Source organism: Neophocaena asiaeorientalis, unplaced genomic scaffold (assembly GCF_003031525.2).
Source record: "Neophocaena asiaeorientalis asiaeorientalis breed wild unplaced genomic scaffold, Neophocaena_asiaeorientalis_V1.1 scaffold218, whole genome shotgun sequence".
Classification (NCBI taxonomy): Eukaryota; Metazoa; Chordata; class Mammalia; order Artiodactyla; family Phocoenidae; genus Neophocaena; species Neophocaena asiaeorientalis.
The window spans coordinates 12,048,066-12,069,990 of NW_020172818.1; the positions used below are offsets into that span (position 1 = coordinate 12,048,066).

A 21,925-nucleotide genomic window follows, 5' to 3' on the forward strand; every position below is an offset into this window, starting at 1 on the left:
CACCCCCCTCCTTCCCGCCCCCCCCCCCCACCCTGGCCCAGGAGGTGAGAGCCATCTCTCAGCACCTTTGCCCATCGTCAGTCATACCAACAAGAGCCGGGGCTGGGAGGGGTCTTCCTCTGACGGGGGCATTGCCCAGACTCCGTGGAATCACAGCCTCAGTTTTTCGAGATGATGCAGCCAACTGGATATCAGGGCTCCCAGCCCTGGCAGAGACCATGTCTACTCCACATCTCTTCTGAGAAGGCAAATGAGGAGTGAGAGAGGTGAGAAACTCTAAATAGTGGAATGATCTGCCCCCTGTGTGTCTGCCTGCGGACATGGGTCTCAGGGCTCTGGAAGTCTCTCTTCAGATTCCTGCGAACCAGGGCCCCAAGGGGCTTTTGTCCAGCACACCTTTGCCTTCTGTGGTTTTATATTTTCAAGTTCACTGGTAAAATTCTTGGGCCTTCAACCTCATGCCACTAATCGTACTGCCTGGAAAAGCATTCTTTTGGAGATTTCATGAAATGTGCTTCTTAAGACATTGAGATTCCGGTGACATTTATCATCCCCTAGACACAGCCGGGCACTCCCACTTCCTTGGTCTCATTTAGTTTCACTCCAGTGGGGCAGGGTGGGCTTTGAGAACTCTGTTCAGACAGATGCTGAGACAGAAGCTCAGAAAGGCAGCAAGAACCAGAGTGGGAATTGGAATTCAGGCTTTCCCCCACCGTCTTGTATCTGCCTCAGATTCATAGCACATCGGAGCAAAAGGGGTCCAATTTCCAATAGTAGACCAACTTGGGACGCCCAGAGAAAACCCCGAATTCCCAGGCCCGTAACCATATCCCTCGCGTTCTCTATCACAGACCTGTTCCCAGGGAGGATGCATCGTTGGTGCGTCCTGGGAAGGCAGAGAGCCTGGGTTTGAGTCCTGAGGCGTGAGGAAGGTCTAAAATCTTTCTGTGTTTCTCTTCCTTTATCTGTCAAGTGAGGGTAATGAAACTAGTTACTGTACTGGGTTGAATAGTATCCGTCCCCAAATTCATGTGATGTAGCTGCTAGCAAGGGGCATCAAGGATTGATAACAACCCCCAGAAATTAGAAGAGGCAAAGAAGGACCCTCCCCGAGAGCCTGCAGAGGGGACGTGGCCCCGGCAACACCTTAATTTGGAGCTCCTGGCTCAGAACTGTGAGACGGTAAATTTCTGTTACTTTGAGCCCCCAGTTTGTGGTACTTTGTTAAGGCAGCCCGAGGAAATGAATACAATTCCCCATCAGGATGTCGGGAATACGTACCTGTTCACCCTGCTACTTTTTTCCAGCCACACCATACTCCTTGCCGGGTGTCCTAAGGCTCTATGTTCTCCTTTATATCTTCCCTTTCCCCTAAAAGCCTCTTCGTTTGCCTTTGCCATCTTTCCATCCTTTCATGCCCACCCTCTGGCATTAGTGCCTCGAGAGAGCCTTCTCTGACAGCATGTCCCCCCTCCCAGCGCTGCCCCTTGTGAGTAAGGGTGTCACTCAAAAATCGGACTGTTGGGGGCTTCCCTGGTGGCACAGTGGTTGAGAGTCTGCCTGTCAATGCAGGGGTCACGGGTTCGAGCCCTGGCCTGGGAAGATCCCACATGCTGCGGAGCAACTAAGTCTGTGCACCACAGCTACTGAGCCTGCTCTCTAGAGCCCATGAGCCACAACTACTGAGCCCACATGCCACAACTGCTGAAGCCTGTGTGCCTAGAGCCCGTGCTCTGCAACAAGAGAAACCACCTCAATAAGAAGCCACACACCACAACGAAGAGTAGCCCCTGCTCTCCGCAACTAGAGAAAGCCTGCATGCAGCAACGAAGACCCAATGCAGCCAAAAATAAATAAATAAAATATGAATAAATTTATTAAAAAAAAAAAAAAAATCGGACTGTTGTGGGTTTGAATCACTGTCCTGACACCGAGGGGCCTGTTGAACTCTGGGCGAGTTAACTAGTGCACACGGGGCTGCAGCTTCCTCGTGCTCAAGGGAAGGCGGAGCCTTTATTCGCAAGGTTCTCGTGGGGATGACGTGAGATAATCAAGGAGACAGTTTGCTCAGTCTCCCAAAGTAGAGTGCTCAGTACAGGAGCTGCCACCATTGCTGTCACCACTTCTTCTTTGCTCCCCCAGGGCCCATGTGCCTTAGTTTGGGTCTCCCCAAGGGCCCTGGAGAGGAAGCAGGCACAGGTAGTGAGTTGGGAAGTGAGTCAGGGAAGGAAGGGCAGGAGGCTGCTGGTAAGGGTGTGCCGTCAAGCCAGTTAGCCCTGTGGGCAAACTCTCAAACTCTGGGAGCCATGGGATGGACAGGGGGTCTGGGGTGTAGATGCCCCAGCTGCCTGCATGGGCCGAGTGTTGCTTCTGTGGACCTTAACTCTTTGGCATCGCCAGTCTGTTACGGCAGTGCGGGCTCTGCTGGCAGACAGAATCGTCGGGCAAAGAGAAGCGGGGCTGGCGATGGAGGTGTGAGCTGAAGTGGGGAGGGTGGGGGCCACGGGAGGCACAGATACGTGTATCTCAGCATCGTAGATATTGGTGCATCTGTCTGTTTTTCCTCCCAGGCTATGAGCTCCTTGAGTGCAGGGCTGCCTCTTCCCCCTCCTGTTTCTGCAGCTGCTTTTTCAGCACTTTCTTAGTGTAAATACCTGATCAACAGGTGAATCTGGTCCAGCTCTTCCATTTTGCAAATATTGGAGAGGTTGTGGCGTAGCCAGCACTGCTCCACTAGCAAGATTTCAGAACCAAGACTTGAACCCAGGAGTAGGGATGCCGTGAGGGGCTGCCTTTTTGTTCCTTTGAAACGTTGGCCTGAACGTTCTCCCTTTTGGCTGTCACTCAGGTCTGCATCGTGCAGAAGCGAGACACTAAGAAAATGTACGCGATGAAGTACATGAACAAGCAGAAGTGCATCGAGAGGGACGAAGTCCGGAACGTCTTCCGGGAGCTCCAGATCATGCAGGGGCTGGAGCATCCTTTCTTGGTCAATCTGTGGTGAGTGATTCCATCCAGGGCTCCGGTGAAATCCTCATTATGGAGCCAAATGCAAATCCGGCTCTGCTAGAAGGAAGCTTCTGTGCTGTAGAGAGAAAGAAATGAAATTTTCTGGGTTCAGATATTCTTATGAATATTTCATTGGCTACACTTTCTGATGACTACTCGGTAGAGTACATTTTCTGATGAAATCATTAAACATAGGCTTAATTTTCATTCGGTCCTCTTACCTGGTGAATCAGAATTGAAATCGGTTTAGAAGAGAAGGTTTTTGTATGTTCGAGAACACATGTAGAATGTGATAAGAGGATGCCAAATGGAGCCTTCTAAGGGGAATTTAACTTTTTTAGAAAATTACACTCACAGTGTTCGTGGCAAGCAGGAGCTGACGTTTTACTCTACTTAGGATGGCTGCCCGGTGTGGACATGCTAAATTCCAAGTTTTGAATCTGGCCGACGAGGCCCGCTAGGAGCCATGTTCTGGAACTTTCTCTCCCTCCCACCCCTGGCTATCATCTCTGCTTTAATTTGTGTCCTAGATTTGCCCCTTTGCTGGTTGTTTCCCTGCCTCTGTGTCTTTGCATGTGAAGTCTCCTCTTCCTGAAACTTCCACCTTCCTGTCTCCCCAGCTTCCTCTGACCAAATGCTGTGCATTCCTTTGCTTCAGCTTTCAAGGTCTGTAGGCGAGGAGCCTTTGCTGCCCCACAGGCTGGGTGAACACTCCTCATGTCTCCACCTTGACCTGTGCTTGACCCAACATCGCCTGCATCACCTTGAACCCAAATTATTGTTTATTTATCTGTCCTTACTAAGAAATCACTTGCTCCTTGAGAACAAAGGCTGTCTCCTGGTTCTTTGTTTCTGGGAGTCTAATACAGCCTCAGACATGTTGTGGGCACTTAACCAATGTTTCCTGAGCTGGATTTTGTTGAAGGGGAGAGGACAGGCTGTTCTAGGAAACAAAACCTGACAGTTGCATTCTGCATCTTTTGATCTTCACAGCATCCTTTCTGATGGGAAAGTCTAGCCTAGCCTGAATCCCTAACATCACCAATTATTTCTCTTGCCCTTCATATATAGAAGCACTCTGAACATTGGGTGATAGGACAAGGAGGGACATCAGTTGTCCTGTTTGAGAAAATCCAAGTCTGCCCGGCAGATGCCTCAGACTTGGGCATTTCTGTGGGCAAACGCCATACTGTGTGTCATACACTAGAATCTGGGTAACAAGCGTGCATTTGTCATGTCTCCAGCCACCCAAACACTTCAGTTATTTGGGGGCAATGAACCTCTTCATGTTTTGATTGCTGTACGAGGAAATGTTTTAAATTTATTTTTTATTGCGGTGACATTTGGTTTATAACATTACATAAATTTCATGTGTACAACATTATATTTCTACTTCCGTATACCCTACGGTGTGCTCATCATCAAAAATTAAGCTTCCATTCATCACCATACAGTTGATTCCCTTTACCCATTTCACTCCCCTTCCCCCAGCCCATCCCTTTCCTTCCGGTAACCACTCGTCTATCCTCAGTATGTATGTACGTGTTTGTTTTTGATTGATCTGATTTGTTCCTTTGTTTTTTGTTTGTTTGCTTTTTATATTCCACATATGAGTAAAACCACACAATATTTGTCTTTCTCCATCTGACGTATTTACCTTAGCATAATAACCGTCAAATTCTATCCCTGTTGTTTCAAATGGCAAGATTTCATCTATATTTTTATGGCAGAGCAGTAATCAGTTGTATATATATACGACATCTTCTTTATCCATTTGTCCGTTGACGGGCACTTCGGTGTTTACCATATCTTCACTATTATACATACATAGCACTGCAAGGAACGTGGGAGTGCAAATATCTTTTCAAATTAATGTGTTTGTATTCTTTGGATAAATACCCAGAATTGGGACAGCTGGCTCATATGGTACTTACAGTCTTAATTTTTTGAGGAACCTCTGTACTATTTTCCACTGTGGCTGCATCATTTCTAATCAGAAAAGCAACATAGGTTCATTGCAAAATACAGAAAATGACATACATAAGAAGGCAACAATTCTCCAGAATCCTACCACCACCAGATTACATTTCGGTGTGTAATTCTTTTTATACTTCTTTTCTCATATCAATATGACTGTAAATGTCATTGATATGAAACCATGCATAACAATGTTGGATTTTGTTTTTTTCAAATTAATTGTCTAGTTGGAGCATTACCTCCTTACTACAAACTTTCTGTAAATCACTTCTGATGGCTACATAACCTTCCACTGTGGAGAAGTCCAATAAGACATCTAACCTCTAACCTGTCGTATAGGTTATTTAGGGCTGTTTCTAATTATCTTGCCAAGGTAAATAATGCTGAGATGAAGATCTCTGAGCTTGAACTGTTTCAGGGGAGACTCCTTAGACCGAGTAAGGGCATGGGATGTACATCTGGACTGTGATGTGTGTTGAAGGAGGGACGACGTGTCGGCATCCTCCCTTTTTAGGACCGTTTTTTGATGCTCTGTTCATGGTCTCCAAGATGCCAACAGATTAATGACAGACCCCCTTTAATTCCATGTAAGCGCTGGGTCAATGGGAAAGCTCCCTGTGCACGTTGGCCTCTTAGGGCATTGGATTCCCATCATAAGCAAGAAAGGATAGAACCTGCTGCTTGACTTTGGAGTCTCCAACTCTTTGGCCTCAATGTTTCACCTGCTAATGGTGAAAATAATACCTTGTTTACTGGTAGCACTGTTTTGAGAGTTAACTGATAGGAAAAGATATGACAGTATATTTTCTGGAAATGAAAATATTGTTTACTGTAAGAGGTTATGTATATATGTGTGTGTGCATGTGTGTACCTACATATGATAATAGATGGATGATAGAGAGAGAGAGAGAGAGAGAGAGAGAGAGAGAGAGAGAGAGAGAGAGAGTGCTCCTTTCAGCTATAAGTGAAAAGGAGAGGGTCCTTAAGTCATTGGGCAGTAATGAGTACTTTACATACTGTGTGGCTCAGGGGGCAGAAACTTAAACTTGTTTCAACACCAAAGGGAATTTCTTGGGTTTTATACCTAAAAAGTCTAGAATTCCAGCTGACTTCGGTCTCTATCTCCTGCTTTCCCCTGTGCTGGCTGTGTTTCAGAGCCACGACTCATGCTGACTGATGGTTTTCCTACTTCTACTAGCTGAACAGCCACAGCAGAGGCTGAAGGTCACAGGCGTGATTGACCTGGTCATGTGCCCCTTCCTAAAGCAGTGGGGAAGGGGCCAGGAGGTTGGTCCCACCTGAGTCTTAGGAATCTGCAGAGGGAGGTTGGGAGCTGTTTCCAGAAAACAGTAGTGACTGTGCCCACCACGTGATTGGCACCTGCCACCCAGACATTATATCCTTGTGCTGGAGTCTTCATAACAGCCCTGTGGGACAAGGGGTTTGGGCCCCATTTGTCAAAGAAGTAAAGCAGGGCTCAAAGCAGTTCATGATCTTACCTGAATCAATGGAATTGCGATTCAAACTCAAGATCGTCCAGTGTGCCCTGAGGTTTCCAGTTCTTGTAGGCAAATACCACTAACGTTTATTAGGTACTTGATAAGTGTCTTCTTTAACTGCTATTAATCCTCCTAATGGCCTCTTTAGTTTCCTACTATCATCCTATTATTATTGTCCCCATTTTACAGATGGGGTAACTGAGTCACACCACTAATAAATGGAGGAGATGGGACTTGAACCCAGGCTGTCTGGCATCATGGCCCACATTCACAACCCTTCTGCCATGGCTGCTGTGAGAAGGCCCTGACCCTACCCTGCTTAGCCCACCACACCCCCTTCCTCCCTGCATGGAGCCGCTCCTGCTGGGCTTCTGTTTGCTGCCTCCCTTACTCTGCTAGGAGGGAGCATGGTGTGGGATTGCTTGTCAGGTTCATAAGGACACCACTGCTTTAAATTAATTATACCTCAGCTTTTCATCTCATTACACGGAGGGTGAATTATCGCAGACTTGGAAAGCCTGACTACGCCCCTTGTCATTCTTCTCTTTTGCTGACATGCTCTATAACTGGCAAAGGCAAAGGCAAAAGCCGGGCACTGATTAGTTTTCACGACAATTTGCCCTCTAAAGAACGAATGATGGGTGCTCCCAAGCCCATGACGATCCAGGTGGAGTTGTCAAGTGCAATATTTTCACCTGTTCTGAAGCAAAGCTGTTTTGCTCTCTGGGGCTTAAGACAACTGGGGCAAAGGTAAAAGGCAATGAAAAATCACACCCCACAGAAGAGGGCTGTGCACTAGCGGGAGCCCTGGAGAGGTGGGGAGGGGAGAGATGGCGGGGAGGGGAGAGATGGCGGGGAGAGTTTCAACACTCGGGCTCTGAGGTCCGATCTCCCAGGTTCTAATGACAGCTCTGCCTCTTGTAGGCAAAGCGGCTACTCTGGAATTGTGTTGCCTTCCCGCCCCACAATATGACTAACCCCCAGTATGACTGTATCTGGAGACAGGATCTTTAGGTGGCTGTTAAGGTTATACGCGGTCATTAGGGTGGAACCCTAATCCGAAAGGATGGTGGCCTTGTAAGAAGATGGAGAGAGAGCGAGTCTCTGCCATGTGAGGACATAGCAAGAAGGTGGCTGTCTGCAAACCAGGAAGAGAACCCTCACTGGAACACGACCATGCCCAGACCCTGATCTTGGACTTCCAGTCTCCAGAACTGTGTGAGAATACACTAACTTCCAGTGCTTCAGCCTCCCAGACAGTGGTATTTTGTTATGGCAACCTGAGCAGACTAATACAGAGGGCTCGAGAGTGATTTGATTCTCCCCCCTGTGTCTCAGTTTCCTTATTTGGAAAATGGAAATGAAAAGATGACCACATGATAGAGTTGCTACAAGGACCAAATGGGGGAATATGTAACAAGCATCCACATGGTCCCAGGCATGAGGTGACCGCTGGATCAGGGACCTCCACTGCTGTTGATATGATTAGCACCCGTCTTTCAGGTTAGTCTGGGGCTGGCTGGACCAGTTCTCTCCTTCTCTTCCAGCGGGGAACATGAGGACATGCTGACTGTTGGAAGATGAGTCTTGAGATTTCGGTACTAGATTTTTATCCTGATTACATTGTAGTGGGGTAGGTAGTTCACTGTGTTTTCAGACTGTATTTTCAAAATCCAATTCTTACCAGATTGACTATATTTACTATACTGTTAAAATGTTCTGTTTATAATTAGGCAGTGCCTCCCCTGCCCTGTTTGCTGCTGGATTAACTGTGAGGACAGATACCTAGCAGGATAGGATGAGAACAGATAGCTGCAATCAGTTTAAACTGTTTCTTCCATTAGCAGTGAGCCACTTGGGGAATGGGACCATGCTTTATTCACCTCTGTATTCCTAGCATCCAATGTTTAATAAATTAATTCATTCAGTGTTTGTTAAGGACCTACAACATGCCAAACCCTGTGTTGGCATCGGTGATAGAACAATGAGCGAGACAGTCACTCTCCTTCTTTACAGAGCTTACAGATGAGAGAGGACAGACCTTAAACCAACAGTCGACCCTGCTCCCCTGCTCTCTTCCTTCCATCTTAAGTAGTCACTGTCCTTTGGGGTCCTGGGTAACTTAAAAAATATAGAGATTACAAATGTCCACCATGTCCTGGAGGTCACAGATGGGAAATGCTCATGGGTTTTTTCCCAGTTGCAATTAGTATCATCTTCTTTAGTCTCCATCAACATGGTAACTCCCTTAATAAAAGGGCACAAGAGGTGATGCTGACTCATCCAGGCTCCTTTTCTCATCCTTTTCTATTCCAAGATTTGTTAACATCACTGGTAACTTCAGTTTGTGCTTTCAAGATGGCAGATTTCTTAGGCTTGTTATTCTGAAGCGGGTGAGTGTGGATTGCAAGATGTCCCAGCTGCGTTCTGACATCCAGGGGGTCAGCGCTGAACCGTGGAAAGGAATGCATGAGGAGCCAGAGGTCATGCTGTGTAACTCCAGGGCTCGAGGAGGGTGGGGTTGGGCCCTGGTGTATCAGACAATTCCTGTGGGTGAAGGGGGTGGATCCAGCAATCAATCAGGAAGGGCATGGAGTTTGCCCAAGGTCAGAGGGAAAGCCAGGGCTCACTTGGACCCACTGGTGGTCTTTGGGGCCCTCTGATTCCCCACCTTCTGTCCCCACATGGCACCTTCTTGTGCCCATTTCTCTGACTGCTCCTCATGCTTCCCACATGTTTTTCTGTAATTAAGACTCTCCTGGGCTTCCCTGGTGGCGCAGTGGTTAGGAATCTGCCTGCTGATGCAGGGGACATGGGTTCGAGCCCTGGTCTGGGAGGACCCCACATGCCGTAGAGCAACTGGGCCCGTGAGCCACAACTACTGAGCCTGTGCATCTGGAGCCTGTGCTCCGCAACGGGAGAGGCCGCCATAGTGAGAGGCCCACGCACCGTGATGAAGAGTGGCCCCCGCTTGCCACAACTAGAGAAAGCCCTCGCAAAGAAACGAAGACGCAACACAGCAAAAATAAATTAATTAATTAATAAACTCCTACCCCCAACATCTTAAAAAAAAAAAAGACTCTACTTGGTCCTTGGGGAATCATTAAAGTCTTCCCACACTTCATCAAGGCCTAAAATATTGGTAACACTATCCTTTATGGATCACCTATGGTACATGGCTCTTTTCCTATTTTATCCTAGTTAATCTTCAGAATCATCTTACAAGATGGATGTTCTTATCCCCAGTGTACAGTTGGGGAAGCAGAGGACTGGTGGGTTAAATAACTTGTGTAAGATTATGTAGCTGACAAGAGGCAGCACTGGGATTAGAGGTAACGATGTACCAGGAAATGCTTAACAGCTGTCCAAGAGGACAAAAAGCAAGTCCCGATTTGTAGAGTCAGCTGATTTCTGTGGTGCAAATAGTCCCATCATGGCCTGCTATAGACTTAATGTATATGTCTTCCCAAAATTTGTATGTTGAAGCCCTAGCCCCTCAATGGCATGGTATCTGGAGGTGGGGGCCTTTGGGAGATGATTAGGTCATGAGGGTGGGGCTTTCATGAATGGGATTAGTGCCCCTCCAAGAGGCCCCAGAGAGCTGCCTCACTCCTTCCCCTTCTGCCATGTGAGGACACAGCAAGAAGACAACCATCTATGAGCCAGAAGGCTGATGCTCACCAGACACCAAATCTGTCCGCACCTTGATCTTAGACTTCCAGCCTCCAGAATTGTGAGAAAGGAATTTCTGTTGTTTATAAGCCGCCCAGTCTATAATATTCTATTATAGTGGCACAAACAGACTAAGACATAGTTGATTTCAAACTAACAGCATGTTGACCGCTTATAAAATTTCTGAAAATTCAGCAGTTCTCATGAGCCAGTATGAGCCAGCTCCAGCACAACCCTGATAGACCCAGATCTAGCACCAAAGCTTTTGCTCTTCCTAAACCAACTTCTGGGAGCCAGGCCCGGGGATAAGCCTCATGAACCTAAGATGAATAAGTAAGGAAAGAGATACCTTGAGAGAAATTAAAAAGAAGAAATACAGTAGTTGGATACTGGACAAAAAATGGTCCTTCCCCTTCCTAGGATGGTATTCTTGGAAAGCCTCAGTTTCCTCATCTGTAAAATGGATAATACCTCCCTCCCTTCCTTGGACTTTGTGAAGTCCAAATCACATGAGGACCAGTGAATGAAAGCCCTATGGAAATGATAATTTGTTAGTGAGATATACATTAATATACTTCCTTCTGAGAAAAACTGAAGGATGGGTAATAGCCTGTAAATCCCATGCACAGTTTGTGTGCATGAAATTGCCAGTGGAAGGCAGTGAATGCGGTTATACATGTAAGGACTGCAGATAAAGACGAGGGATGCTCAGTGAGGAGCAATTTTATGCTAAGTTCAAATCCCAAAGCGATACAAAAATTGCATTAGAACGTAATACATTTGGGAAGCGTTTACCCGCTGTAGTGAGCTTAATTAAATTGGAGACTGTGGCGCCCTTGTTCCTCAAGTTTTTGAAAGTCACGTGGAAGCTCCCCATGTTCTTCCAACAGCCTGGCACCCACCCCCCCAATCCCCACTCCTCGCTTCCACCCCTACTCCTGGTCTTTGCACCGGTGTTTCCTCTGCTTGGGGCCACTTCCTCTAGACACCTGCAGGGCTCACACCTTCACTTCCTGCAGATCTTTCTCAAATGTTACCTCCCTATCTGAGCCCTCTCGCTGACCACCCAGTTTAAAATCATAAGCTCCTCCCCACCCTGGCTGGCAGCCCCTAACCCACTAACCCTCTTCCTTGCTTTATATGCTATGGTACTTTTCATCCTATAACACGTGATACATTTTACTTATTCATCTTGTTTATTTTTCTATGTCTCCTACACACACACACATACACACACACCACACACACGAAGGAAGGGCTCCAGGAGGGCAGACTTGTCTGCATTTTCACTGCTCCTTCCCAGCGCTCAGAAACATGTCTTGGCATCAAAGAGATGCTCAGTGAGTACCTGCTGAATGAAGGATTGAATGAATAAATGTCCTGCCTTCCCAACACGTGATATTCAGGGAGCCATATATGGCAGCCACCTTGGTTCTTCACTCCCACCGACCCACACTGACCTGGAAACCAAAACCAAGATCGAACCCTCTAGTCTTCTAAACCCAATAGAAATGATTTTGCTAATCTGAACAAATGGTGTTTCCACCCCCTACCTCTGATCCAGAGTAAGTCTGTGAAGCTGAGGAAGGAAAGTGACCTTTTATATTTTGATGGGTAATGATGGAAGCAGTACTAATAGCGAACCTTTATTAAGCACTTGCTGGGTACCTGGCTTGTGCTGAGGGTTCCACGTGAGTCATCCCGTTCATTGTTCCCACGGCCTTGACAAGAGCCACTGTGCCTCTCCATCTTGCAGAGAGACAGTTGAGGCTCAGAGGGGTTCGGGGCTATAAATAAGCAGACCGTGCATTGGACTAGCGCTCTGCACCAGCGCCCACTGCCTTTGGGTTCACGAGTTCGTTCACTCAGCGCCTGTTTATTAAGCACCTGTTATGCGTGCTGGGCATGGTCCTAAGTGCTGGTGATATGCGCAGAGCAAAATAGGCATGGCCTCACCTGCGCGGAGCATCCCCTTTTCCAGTCTGGACAGGAGACAGGAAAAAATCCAATAACTTTATAAAAACATGGACAATTCGAGATTCTGGCAAGTGCTGGGAAGGGAGTGCACGTGCACAGGAAACTGACAATGTAAAGGAAGAGGAAGCTTGGCATTCTCTGTGGCATCGGGGAGACTCCCTGACCAAGTGGCACCTTGGGGATTTCACGGCACCCAATGCTCACAGCAAGTCCCCATGGCAGGGGTTATTACACACGGGGAAACTGAGGCTCAGAGAAGCTGAGTGATTGATTGTATAGGGCCCCACAGTTAACAGGATAGAGCCACCACCTCCATTTTTCAAGCTGATGCGATAAGAGTTTTTGGAAATTGTGTGGGAATTTCAGAGGGAAAACTGAGATCCACTCACTTGAAATTTGATACCTTCCTTCTCTGGATACAGTTTTCTCCTCCGTGGCCTGAAGGCCTTAGACTCTATCCACTGGTTTCCCTGGAGCCCTGGGGGACCCAGGAACTTCCTTAGAGGTTACTTGGGGCTGCTGGGGCTGAATGTGTAGGGACCAGGCCTCTGTCCTGCCTCATTCTGCATTCCTGTTTCGTAATGTTCTACATTTGGTTTCATTTAAGGAAGACTTTTTGCTGCTTAACTGTTATGACAGCCAGTAGCCTGAATCGTCTCTCCTGCTCTGTGAGTGTGACATTGGACCACTGTAGCCTGCCCTGTGGGCTGAGAACTGGGCCCAAGCACAGCCAGCTCTGAGAAGCAGAGCGGAATGACCCGACTGTGATCAAATCCAAAGAACTACGGGCTTAATGAAAACACATCTCAACAGGTAAAACTAGAGGCTGCACATTCATGGTTAAAGAAAAGTGTTCTGTTCCACACTCAGGTTAACTGCTGTGCCCAGGCCAGTGACAGATACCACAGGGGCCAGGAAGGGATGTCTGAACGTGCTCCCCCAGCCGCATGCGGCTCCCGCAGAACCAGGAGCCTCGCAGGGCCTCGGGAGTCAGGAATTACGTCTGGACAGTAGAGATACACAGAGAATATAATAGAGTCATTGTTGACTCTCAGGAATGCGTGCTTCGTTGATAAATGGCCACTTGTGCTTTTGCCCTGAGAACTGTTTGAGAGGCGATGGGAAATGACAGTGGAAGACCACATTGCTCATGAAGGGCAGAGTGGAGATTTGCAAGGTCCTCAGTCCAGAATGGTGATATTTTCTTAGAAAACCCGTCACAAGAGACCTCGAGGGCCATTCTTCCTGCTATTGGATCCCCAGGGATACCTGTGCTATGCACAACTCCCAGGGGACCATCACACCCTCACAGTCTCCTGCAACATGGTAGCCTGGTCCCCAGGGCCTTCCTGGCTGCCCCTGAGAGCTCTGCGGACCATCACTGTCCTCCATGACTCCTGATGCCCTGTCTGAACGTGACCCTGACAATGTGTTGACCCCTCCTCTCTGCTGTAAGACTTTGCCCCTGCAAGACCAGACTTGATTCACTCCTTTCCACCTCTCAGCCCCTTGCCCCCAGTGGATCATGGGCCTTCTTCCTGTGCAAGGAGAGGGGAGGGCATGCAGTGAGCATCACTAGCTCGATCTGTAGATGAAAAGACCCAGATCTGGTAAGGTGGAGCGATTTCCCCAGCATCATCGGACCATTAAGCTGGGGAGTCAGTATTTTAACCCGTCTGTCTCAGTCCAAAGCCTGAGCATCTCCCACCACTTTCCCGGCCTCGCATGCTCCGTGGAAGCCTCGGCCGCCGTCCAGCTGGTGCAGATGCTCATCGGGAATCATAAGTGTACATGTTGCTTCTCTGTGAGTCCCTCTTCTGGCTGCGTTTCTGTATTCCAAGGGGTCGGTGCCCTCACCTGGGGCCCCTGCCCTGCACGAACCCACCCACGGCTCCCAGGGGTGACTTCTTCACAGGTGACACTGGGTTTTTTATTTCCAGCCACATTATCAGTCACGCGTGAAACTGGGAGAAATATCTTGAAAAGGTGGTGACGGGAGGAGCAGTGTTCCGGACACACATGCAAGAAGAGATTTCAGGATGTTTACTGACTTAGAAGCCAAATGTGGTTGCTGGATTTTTGACACGTTGAACTGGAAACCTACAAAGGCCACCATAGTCAGAAACCCTTAACCTCCAGGGACATCCCTGATCAGCACTTCCGTGCAGAGCAGAAATCCTTGCTCCCTCCTCTGGGTCCCCACAGCACGCAGCTAGTGCTCTCGTGTGGTCCTTCTCAGAGTCTGCCCTGTGATTGTTCCATCCGAGAATCTCAAAAGAGGGTCATGGCTCATTCATTCATTCACAAGAGGCCGTCCTGGACCATTGGCTTCATCCAGCTCCCAGGCTTTCTCTGTCACGTCACCCTGTTTTATGTAGAAAGCTCAGCTCCTTTCTGCCTCTGGTGTTTGCTCATTACTTTACAGACTTCTCCCAGAATAAATATGAGCTCCCTGAGGCCAGGGTCCTGTGTATCTCATGTGCTGTGTTTCCAGTACCTAAAACAGGATCTGGCATAGGTGGGCACTTGATAATCCATTTGTTGGATGTTTGCATCCAATCCATGGCTTGGGACATGGTAGTCTCTCAATGGATGGGAGAGAAAAGGGAGGGATGTTTGGAAAGAAATGGGGAGCTACCTGTTCTCCCAGTGGGTCCCTGGGGGCGGGGACCATGCCTTTTCATGTCTGTACCCCTGGCTTCTAGCACAGGAGAACACGCTTTGCATGGATGATAAATTAGCCCCATAACATGCTGAGTTTAATATGCAAACATATGTGCCCCAGCAACAGAACAATGCACTTAAATGCTTCTCGATCTCAAAAATCCTTTTATTTCTTTCATTTTTAATTATGTTCTCCATAATTCATAACAGAAGTGCGTTTTCTTTTTGATTGGCAGGGCACGTACCTTTGATTTGCCAATGTGTTCTTTACAATAGGTCTAAGGCTGTTGGCTCACATTGAAGTGGGGGAATGAGGCATTTGTAAAATATATTTCTGTAAGATTCACGTTTACTCCAGCCTTTTTTGCTGCTACCTCTCCTTCCTCCATGCCCTGCTAATGCTAGCAACCTGACATTCCCCAGGCACATTTCAACCAGCAAAAAAAAAAAAAAGGTTGAAATGACCTTGAAAAGTGATTAACCACTTTCCAGGTGATAAATTGATTCCGTGACTTTCTGGAGAAGGAGGTTGGCGAGACCCCATAGTGGTCCCTCATGATGATATGTACATCGTCTTTGTATCTAAGAACCACCTGCATATTATGGACTTAACATTTTTATATCAGCTCACTTTTTTATTTAGATTAACTTGATCTTAAAAGCTTGGTATTACCCCATGAGTACAAAACTATCCTCTGTTTTCTTAAATAGAAAGCAACACTAAGAATTTATATATATGAAACATATATAGTATCATTAGATTCTAACTAAATACTGTTGCCTGCGGAGATGGTGAACCTGAGATCAGGTCTTTTCATTGTTGGGAATGGAGATTGACAGGTAGTAGGATAGTGTTGAAGAGAGGCTGGCATCAAACCCAGACCTTCCCCTTGATATAATCAGGATGGAAATGCAATTGGAATTGGAGTGAGCAGCCCTTTGCTCTGCATTAGATGGCATTCAGTGCCACACCAAAGGCACCTGGGATCATCTTCTTGGTAGCACTTGCGATACACAGCCCACATCCTCAGTGATGCTGGGTGCTGATGACCTGACGTGAGCCAGGTACCACTCTGCAGGGTTCTCTTACTCTTTCTTTTTCCCCCTCTCTTTTTCTTTCTATTCCTTTTCTACCCTGTTGTTTTGCTCCAAAATTACTTAAAGCCACTCACACACATTTTTTAAAATTCAAGATAAGATATTACTAAGCGAGAAAACAAAAGGAAGAACTAATGTGGGGAATGTAGGCAATGAAAATGTCGTGAGGAATCAGTCCAAGCTCAGATAAGCACATAGCTCCACTGCCCTGGATCAGTGATGGTAGACGCCATGGCAGACATGAATCCCCTTACCCCCACTCAAACCTCTTTAGAAGCAGCAGGGACTCAATCTGCCAGGACCTCAGTTGGCTTCTTTCTATGAGCAGGTGGGCTTGAGAAATGACCCTTACCCTCAGGCCCTTGGGACCAGGAGCCATGTCAAATTAGGACTCACAGGCTCAGTTGCCTGCAGGTGCAGACAGGTAACAAATGAAGAAAAAGGTAAGAATTGTGGCCAGCAGAGATCGTGGCCTTAGCACATCGTCAGCCTGTGGGAATGATGCAGGGCGGGGTTGGTGGGTGGAGCTGAGAGGAGGCTCCCAGCTCTGTACGTCACCCGCTGTCTGGGGCTGACCGTCTCTCATCATTCGGCATCCTCTTGGTCTCACTTTGCTATGTGGCAAGGTGGTGGGTGGACCAATCGGTTTCAGGCTGAACTCTGTGCCATCCCTTTAGTTGCTGCAGGCAGTGAGGGACATGTGTGACGGGAAGGTTCTTACGACTGCAGCCCTTCTATCTGTTTGTCAGTACCCTGGATCATTTTCCTCAGAGCATATGTCGCCATCAGAAATTAAATTAAATTCGTTTAGTAGTTTATTTACTTCCTCCTCCAGAATGAATGCATCATTTCTGGGCCACCAGCACTTGATCACAAAGAATTCACTCCAGAAATATTGGTAAAATGAATGAATACTTGAAAACATATTCTACTTTTCCAGCAGTTCTACCTCTTAACTAGTTCCCTTGTTTGAGTGCATGGATAACCTTGTGGATGTTACTTTTCCAACAGTTTTACCTCTTAACTAGTTCCCTTGTTTGAGTGCATGGATAACCTTGTGGATGTTACCCTTTAATTCTTGTTTTCCTACGAGTTTTTTTTATCTTTGGAGTTGACTTTGAATTTTGTCAGATGCCTTTTGAAGAATCATCAAGATGCTTAGGTATTTGGTTTCTTTGATCTCGAAGTCTGGTTAATTATATTATTAAATTTTTCAACAGTGCCTCATGCCACCTGGAGTAAATCTCACTATTATGTTTCATGGTAGAACACGTGTTGTTGTTTTTTCAGCAAATAACAATGAAATAATAGCAATATCTAAAATGTACTGCATTCTTTTTGCATGTCAGTTTCTCTTTAAAATGTGTCATCCCGTGTCATCCTAACCACGTCCTATGATGGAGTATTCCTACTTCACAGAGTAGGAACTTCATAAAACCTATGTAAAATGAGGGCATGGTGCCCAACAATGGTTAAATCTCAAACTCAGCTATTATTATGATGATAAAACTTTATCTGCTTCCCTGATCATTTGCTTAAAATATAAATTGTGGGGGACACAATGGTAATCTTAATTTTCTTTCTTTTTTTCTTCCTTGGCCGGACTGTGGGGCTTGCGAGATTGAACCCAGGCCCTCGGGAGTGAAAGCGCGGAGTCCTAACCACTGGACCGCCAGGGAATTCCCACAATGGCAGATCTTGGCGTCAGGCTGGTTTAGAAATCCTGCTGTGCACAGCGTTTATACGGAGGTGGCTAATCCTGTCTTTCCCTCCGAATTCTGTGCTTTTGTATGAGGTGCAGTGAGAGGGAAAATCAGTCTAAACCACTCTGACAATTTCCATTTTATTCGCACCCTTGAGATCTGTACTGGGAGTAATGAGATTTCTGATGAACCCTGAGCCAGTCTCGGGTTTCACGTCTGGATGGTAAACTCAAAGGAGTCTCAGGCCTTATGGAGATCCTTTATGGGATGTTAAAATTCAGATGGGTGGCCTCAGCTGCCCTTCTCAACCACAAGTCTGGGGAACATCTGGTGTGCAGTGAATGTCATTTTAATTAAGGATGTGTGATGGTGATTTCTGCAAAAACAGCCCAAAGTGAGGCAGGCCCACGCACATCAACATGGTGTGGGAAGTAGAAAGTCTAATAAGGTGTACACAGGAGCGGTACCATGGGGAACTATTTTAATGAATGTATTAAGTGTTTGTCATTAGCATATCTTTGTTGCTATGTGACCATGTACTCCTGAATATTTGAAAACCTATTAGTAGCCTGTGTGATTTGGAATTAATGCGTCTAATCTTGCTTACATTATAAATCAGTTCCTCAAATGCTTCATTTTACCTATCTGAGTTGCTCCATATTCCAAATTAGTGGGGCCCACCTTAATAAGATTTTATTATCCATCTCTAAATTAAATGTTCTCTTCACTTCTCTTTGGTTTTCCAACTTGACTAAACTTGAAATTGTGATTAAATTAGTTAACCTCACATTGAGCTCCACAAGTACTGGACTCCTTGGAGCCAAGCATCAACACCAAGTGGTTTCAGACACTTGTCCAGGTCTTTGCATGTGATGTTCCATTTCCCTGAATTTTCTCCCAACCCTGTTCGCCTGATGAGCTACTATTTGCACCACAAAACCCTGCCCAGTGCTTATCTGTGAAGCTTTCTCTGATCCCATCTGAGGGATGCCTTTCTTTCTTTCTTTTTTAAAATGTATTTTTTCTTGAAGTGTAGTTGATTTACAGTGTTGTGTTCATTTCTGCTGTACAGCAAAGTGACTCAGTTTTATACACACACACACACACACACACACACATTCTTTTTCATATTCTTTTCCATTATGGTTTATCACAGGGTACTGAATATAATTCCTTGTGCTATACAGTAGGACCTTGTTGTTTATTCATTCTTTAATAATAGTTTGCATCTGCTAATCCCAAATTCCCAATCTATCCCTCCCCTACCCCACTCCCCTGTGGCAGCCACGGGTCTGTTCTCCATGTCTGTAAGTCTCTTTCTGCTTTGTAGATAAGTTCATTTGTGTCATATTTTAGATTCCACATATAAGTGATATCATATGGGATTTGTCTTTCTCATTCTGACTTACTTCACTTACTAAGATAATCTCTAGGTCCATCCATGTTGTTGCAAAGGCATTATTTCATTCTTTTTTTATGGTTGAGTAATATTCCATTATATGTGTGTGTGTGTGTGTGTGTGTGTGTGTGTATCTCTCACATCTTCTTTATCCATTCATCTGTTGATGGGCATTTAGGCTGTTTCCATGTCTTGGCTGTTGTGAATAGTGCTGCTGTGTGAGTGATGCCTTTCTTGAAGTCAGTGCTTGGGAAAAAAGTTTGATTTCCCCGAGGAACTAGGAAGCATCTTCATTCTGATAATGAAAATTGTGTATCTGGCTGTGTCATCCTCTCCCCTGTGACTGAAAGGAAGCTCAGAGCTAAACCACATTAGGAGGCTACAGGGTGCCTTAAGAAGCGAAAACCCTCAGACAAGCAGGCCTGAATTTGAGTCTCAGCTCACTGGCTGCAGGACTTGGGATGATCAATTGAGACTCAGTTTCATCATCAGTAAAATGGGACTAATGTCTAGTGCTTACTTTTTTTTTTTTTTTTTTTAGCTCACGGGCCCAGCCACTCTGCAGCATGTGGGATCTTCCCAGACCGGGGCACGAAGCCGTGTCCCCTGCATTGGCAGGCGGACTCTCAACCACTGCGCCACCAGGGAAGCCCTAGTGCTTAAGTTTTAAATGTATATTATTAAATGTCACAGTGCCTGAGTTCTTCACACGTTGAAGGACGTTCATTCTTCCATGTGCATTTATATCTTCATTTCCTGCCTCATTTTGATCTGCATTTTTCTGCTCTTCTTTTTTTATTGCTTTGTTCTCTACTTGACATTAAAATTCCTTGGTCCCTCTTCTCTTTCTATTTTTATCATCATTTTGTTTTCTATGTTTATGTTGTAAGCCACCTAAAGTCACTTGTGGGACTGGCCAAAACACACTGAAATAAGCCGTTCTATTTTTAAAGTGGTTGAAACCCTCCCATATAGTGTGTAAGGGAGTCATGGCACCCAGGTCCTCCCACACTGCTTTTCTCCTGTAGGGTTGGGGCGATGGAACAGACCCACAGGGATACAGAGCCAGATGTGTGAGTGCTGCCTTACTAATATATTGGCAAAATCCCCATACCTCATACACAGTTCTGCAAAAAGCAGGTTTGGAAAGCTCTGCTTGGACTTGAGGTCGAAACAGAAACTTCTTCCTTCAGCTCAAAGCTAGAGGTGGGGGGGACCTTCAAGACAGCAGAGGAGTAAAACATGGAGATCACCCTCCTCCCCGCAAATACATCAGAAATACATCTACATGTGGAACAACTCCTACAGAACACCTACTGAACACTGGCAGAAGACCTCAGACCTCCCAAAAGGCAAGAAAATCCCCACGTACCTGGGTAGGACAAAAGAAAAAAGGAAAAACAGAGACAAAAGAATACGGATGGGACCTGCACCACGGGAGGGATCTGTGAAGGAGGAAAAGCTTCCGCACACTAGGAAGCCCCTTCATTGGCAGACAGGGGGTGGCAGGGGGAAGCTTCGGAGCCACGGAGGAGAGCACAGCAACAGGGGTGCAGAGGGCAAAGCATAGAGATCCCTGCATAGAGGATCGGTGCCAACCAGTACCCACCACCCTGAGAGGCTTGTCTGCTCACCCGCCGGGACGGGTCAGGGCTGGGAGCTGAGGCTCGGGCTTTGGAGGTCAGATCCCAGGGAGAGGACTGGGGTTGGCTGCGTGAAGACAGCCTGAAGGGGGCGAGTGCGCTGGGAGGGAGTGCAGGAAAAAGTCTGGAACTGCCGAAGAGGCAAGAGACCATTGTTTCGGGGTGTGTGAGGAGAGAGGATTCCTTCCTTGTCTGCCCGCAGAAGGCAGAACACTGCCTAAATGAGCTCCAGAGACAGGCACGAGCTGCGGCTATCAGCTCGGACACCAGAGACAGGCATGAAACCCTAATGCTGCTGCTGCAGCCCCCAAGAATCCTGTATGCAAGCACAGGTCACTATCCACACCTCCCCTCCCGGGAGCCTGTGCAGCCCGCCACTGCCAGGGTCCCGTGATCCAGGGACAACTTCCCCGGGAGAACACACAGCGCGCCTCATGCAGGGGACATGGGTTCATGCCCCGGTCCGGGAAGATCCCGCATGCCGCGGAGAGGCTGGGCCCGTGAGCCATGGCTGCTGAGCCTGCGCGTCCGGAGCCTGTGCTCCGCAACGGGAGAGGCCACAACAGTGAGAGGCCTGCGTACCACAAAAAAAAAAAAAAAAAGAAAAACCATAAACAAGATGAAAAGACAGCCCTCAGAATGGGAGAAAATATTTGTAAATTAAGCAACTGACAAAGGATTAATCTCCAAAATACACAAGCAGCTCATGCAACTCAATCCAAAAATGGGCAGTTGACCTACATAGTAGACATTTCTCCAAAGTAGATACACAGATTGCCAACAAACACATGAAAGGATGCTCAACTTCACTAATCATTAGAGAAATGCAAATCAAAACCACAATGAGGTACCTCCTCACAGCAGTCAGAATGGCCATCGTCAAAAAATCTACAAACAAGAAATGCCCGAGAGGGTGTGGAGAAAAGGGAACCCTCTTGCACTGTTGGTGGGAATGTAAGTTGATATAGCCACTATGAGAACAGTATGGAGGTTCTTTAAAATACTAAAAATAGAACTACCATATGACCCAGCAATCCCACTACTGGGCATATACCCTGAGAAAACCATAATTCAAAAGAGTCATGTACTGCAGTGTTCATTGCAGCTATGTTTACAATAGCCAGGACATGGAAACAACCTAAGTGTCCATTGACTGATGAATGGATAAAGAAGATATGGCACATATATACAATGAAATATTACTAACCCATAAAAACTAACGAAATTGAACTATTTTTAGTGAGGTGGATGGACCTAGAGTCTGTCATACAGAGTGAAGTAAGT

The 21,925-nt window shown here is 46.6% G+C and overlaps 1 protein-coding gene across 1 annotated transcript in view; it reads left to right on the forward strand.

The window, feature by feature from the left end:
• The window catches only part of STK32B (serine/threonine kinase 32B), a 333,967-nt gene that overhangs the window by 119,327 nt on the left and 192,715 nt on the right, over positions 1 to 21,925 (forward strand). Inside the window, exon 3 of the mRNA XM_024741790.1 lies at positions 2,849 to 3,000. Coding sequence (XP_024597558.1) covers positions 2,849 to 3,000 — 152 coding nt within the window. The remainder of the gene's footprint in view (positions 1 to 2,848; positions 3,001 to 21,925) is intronic.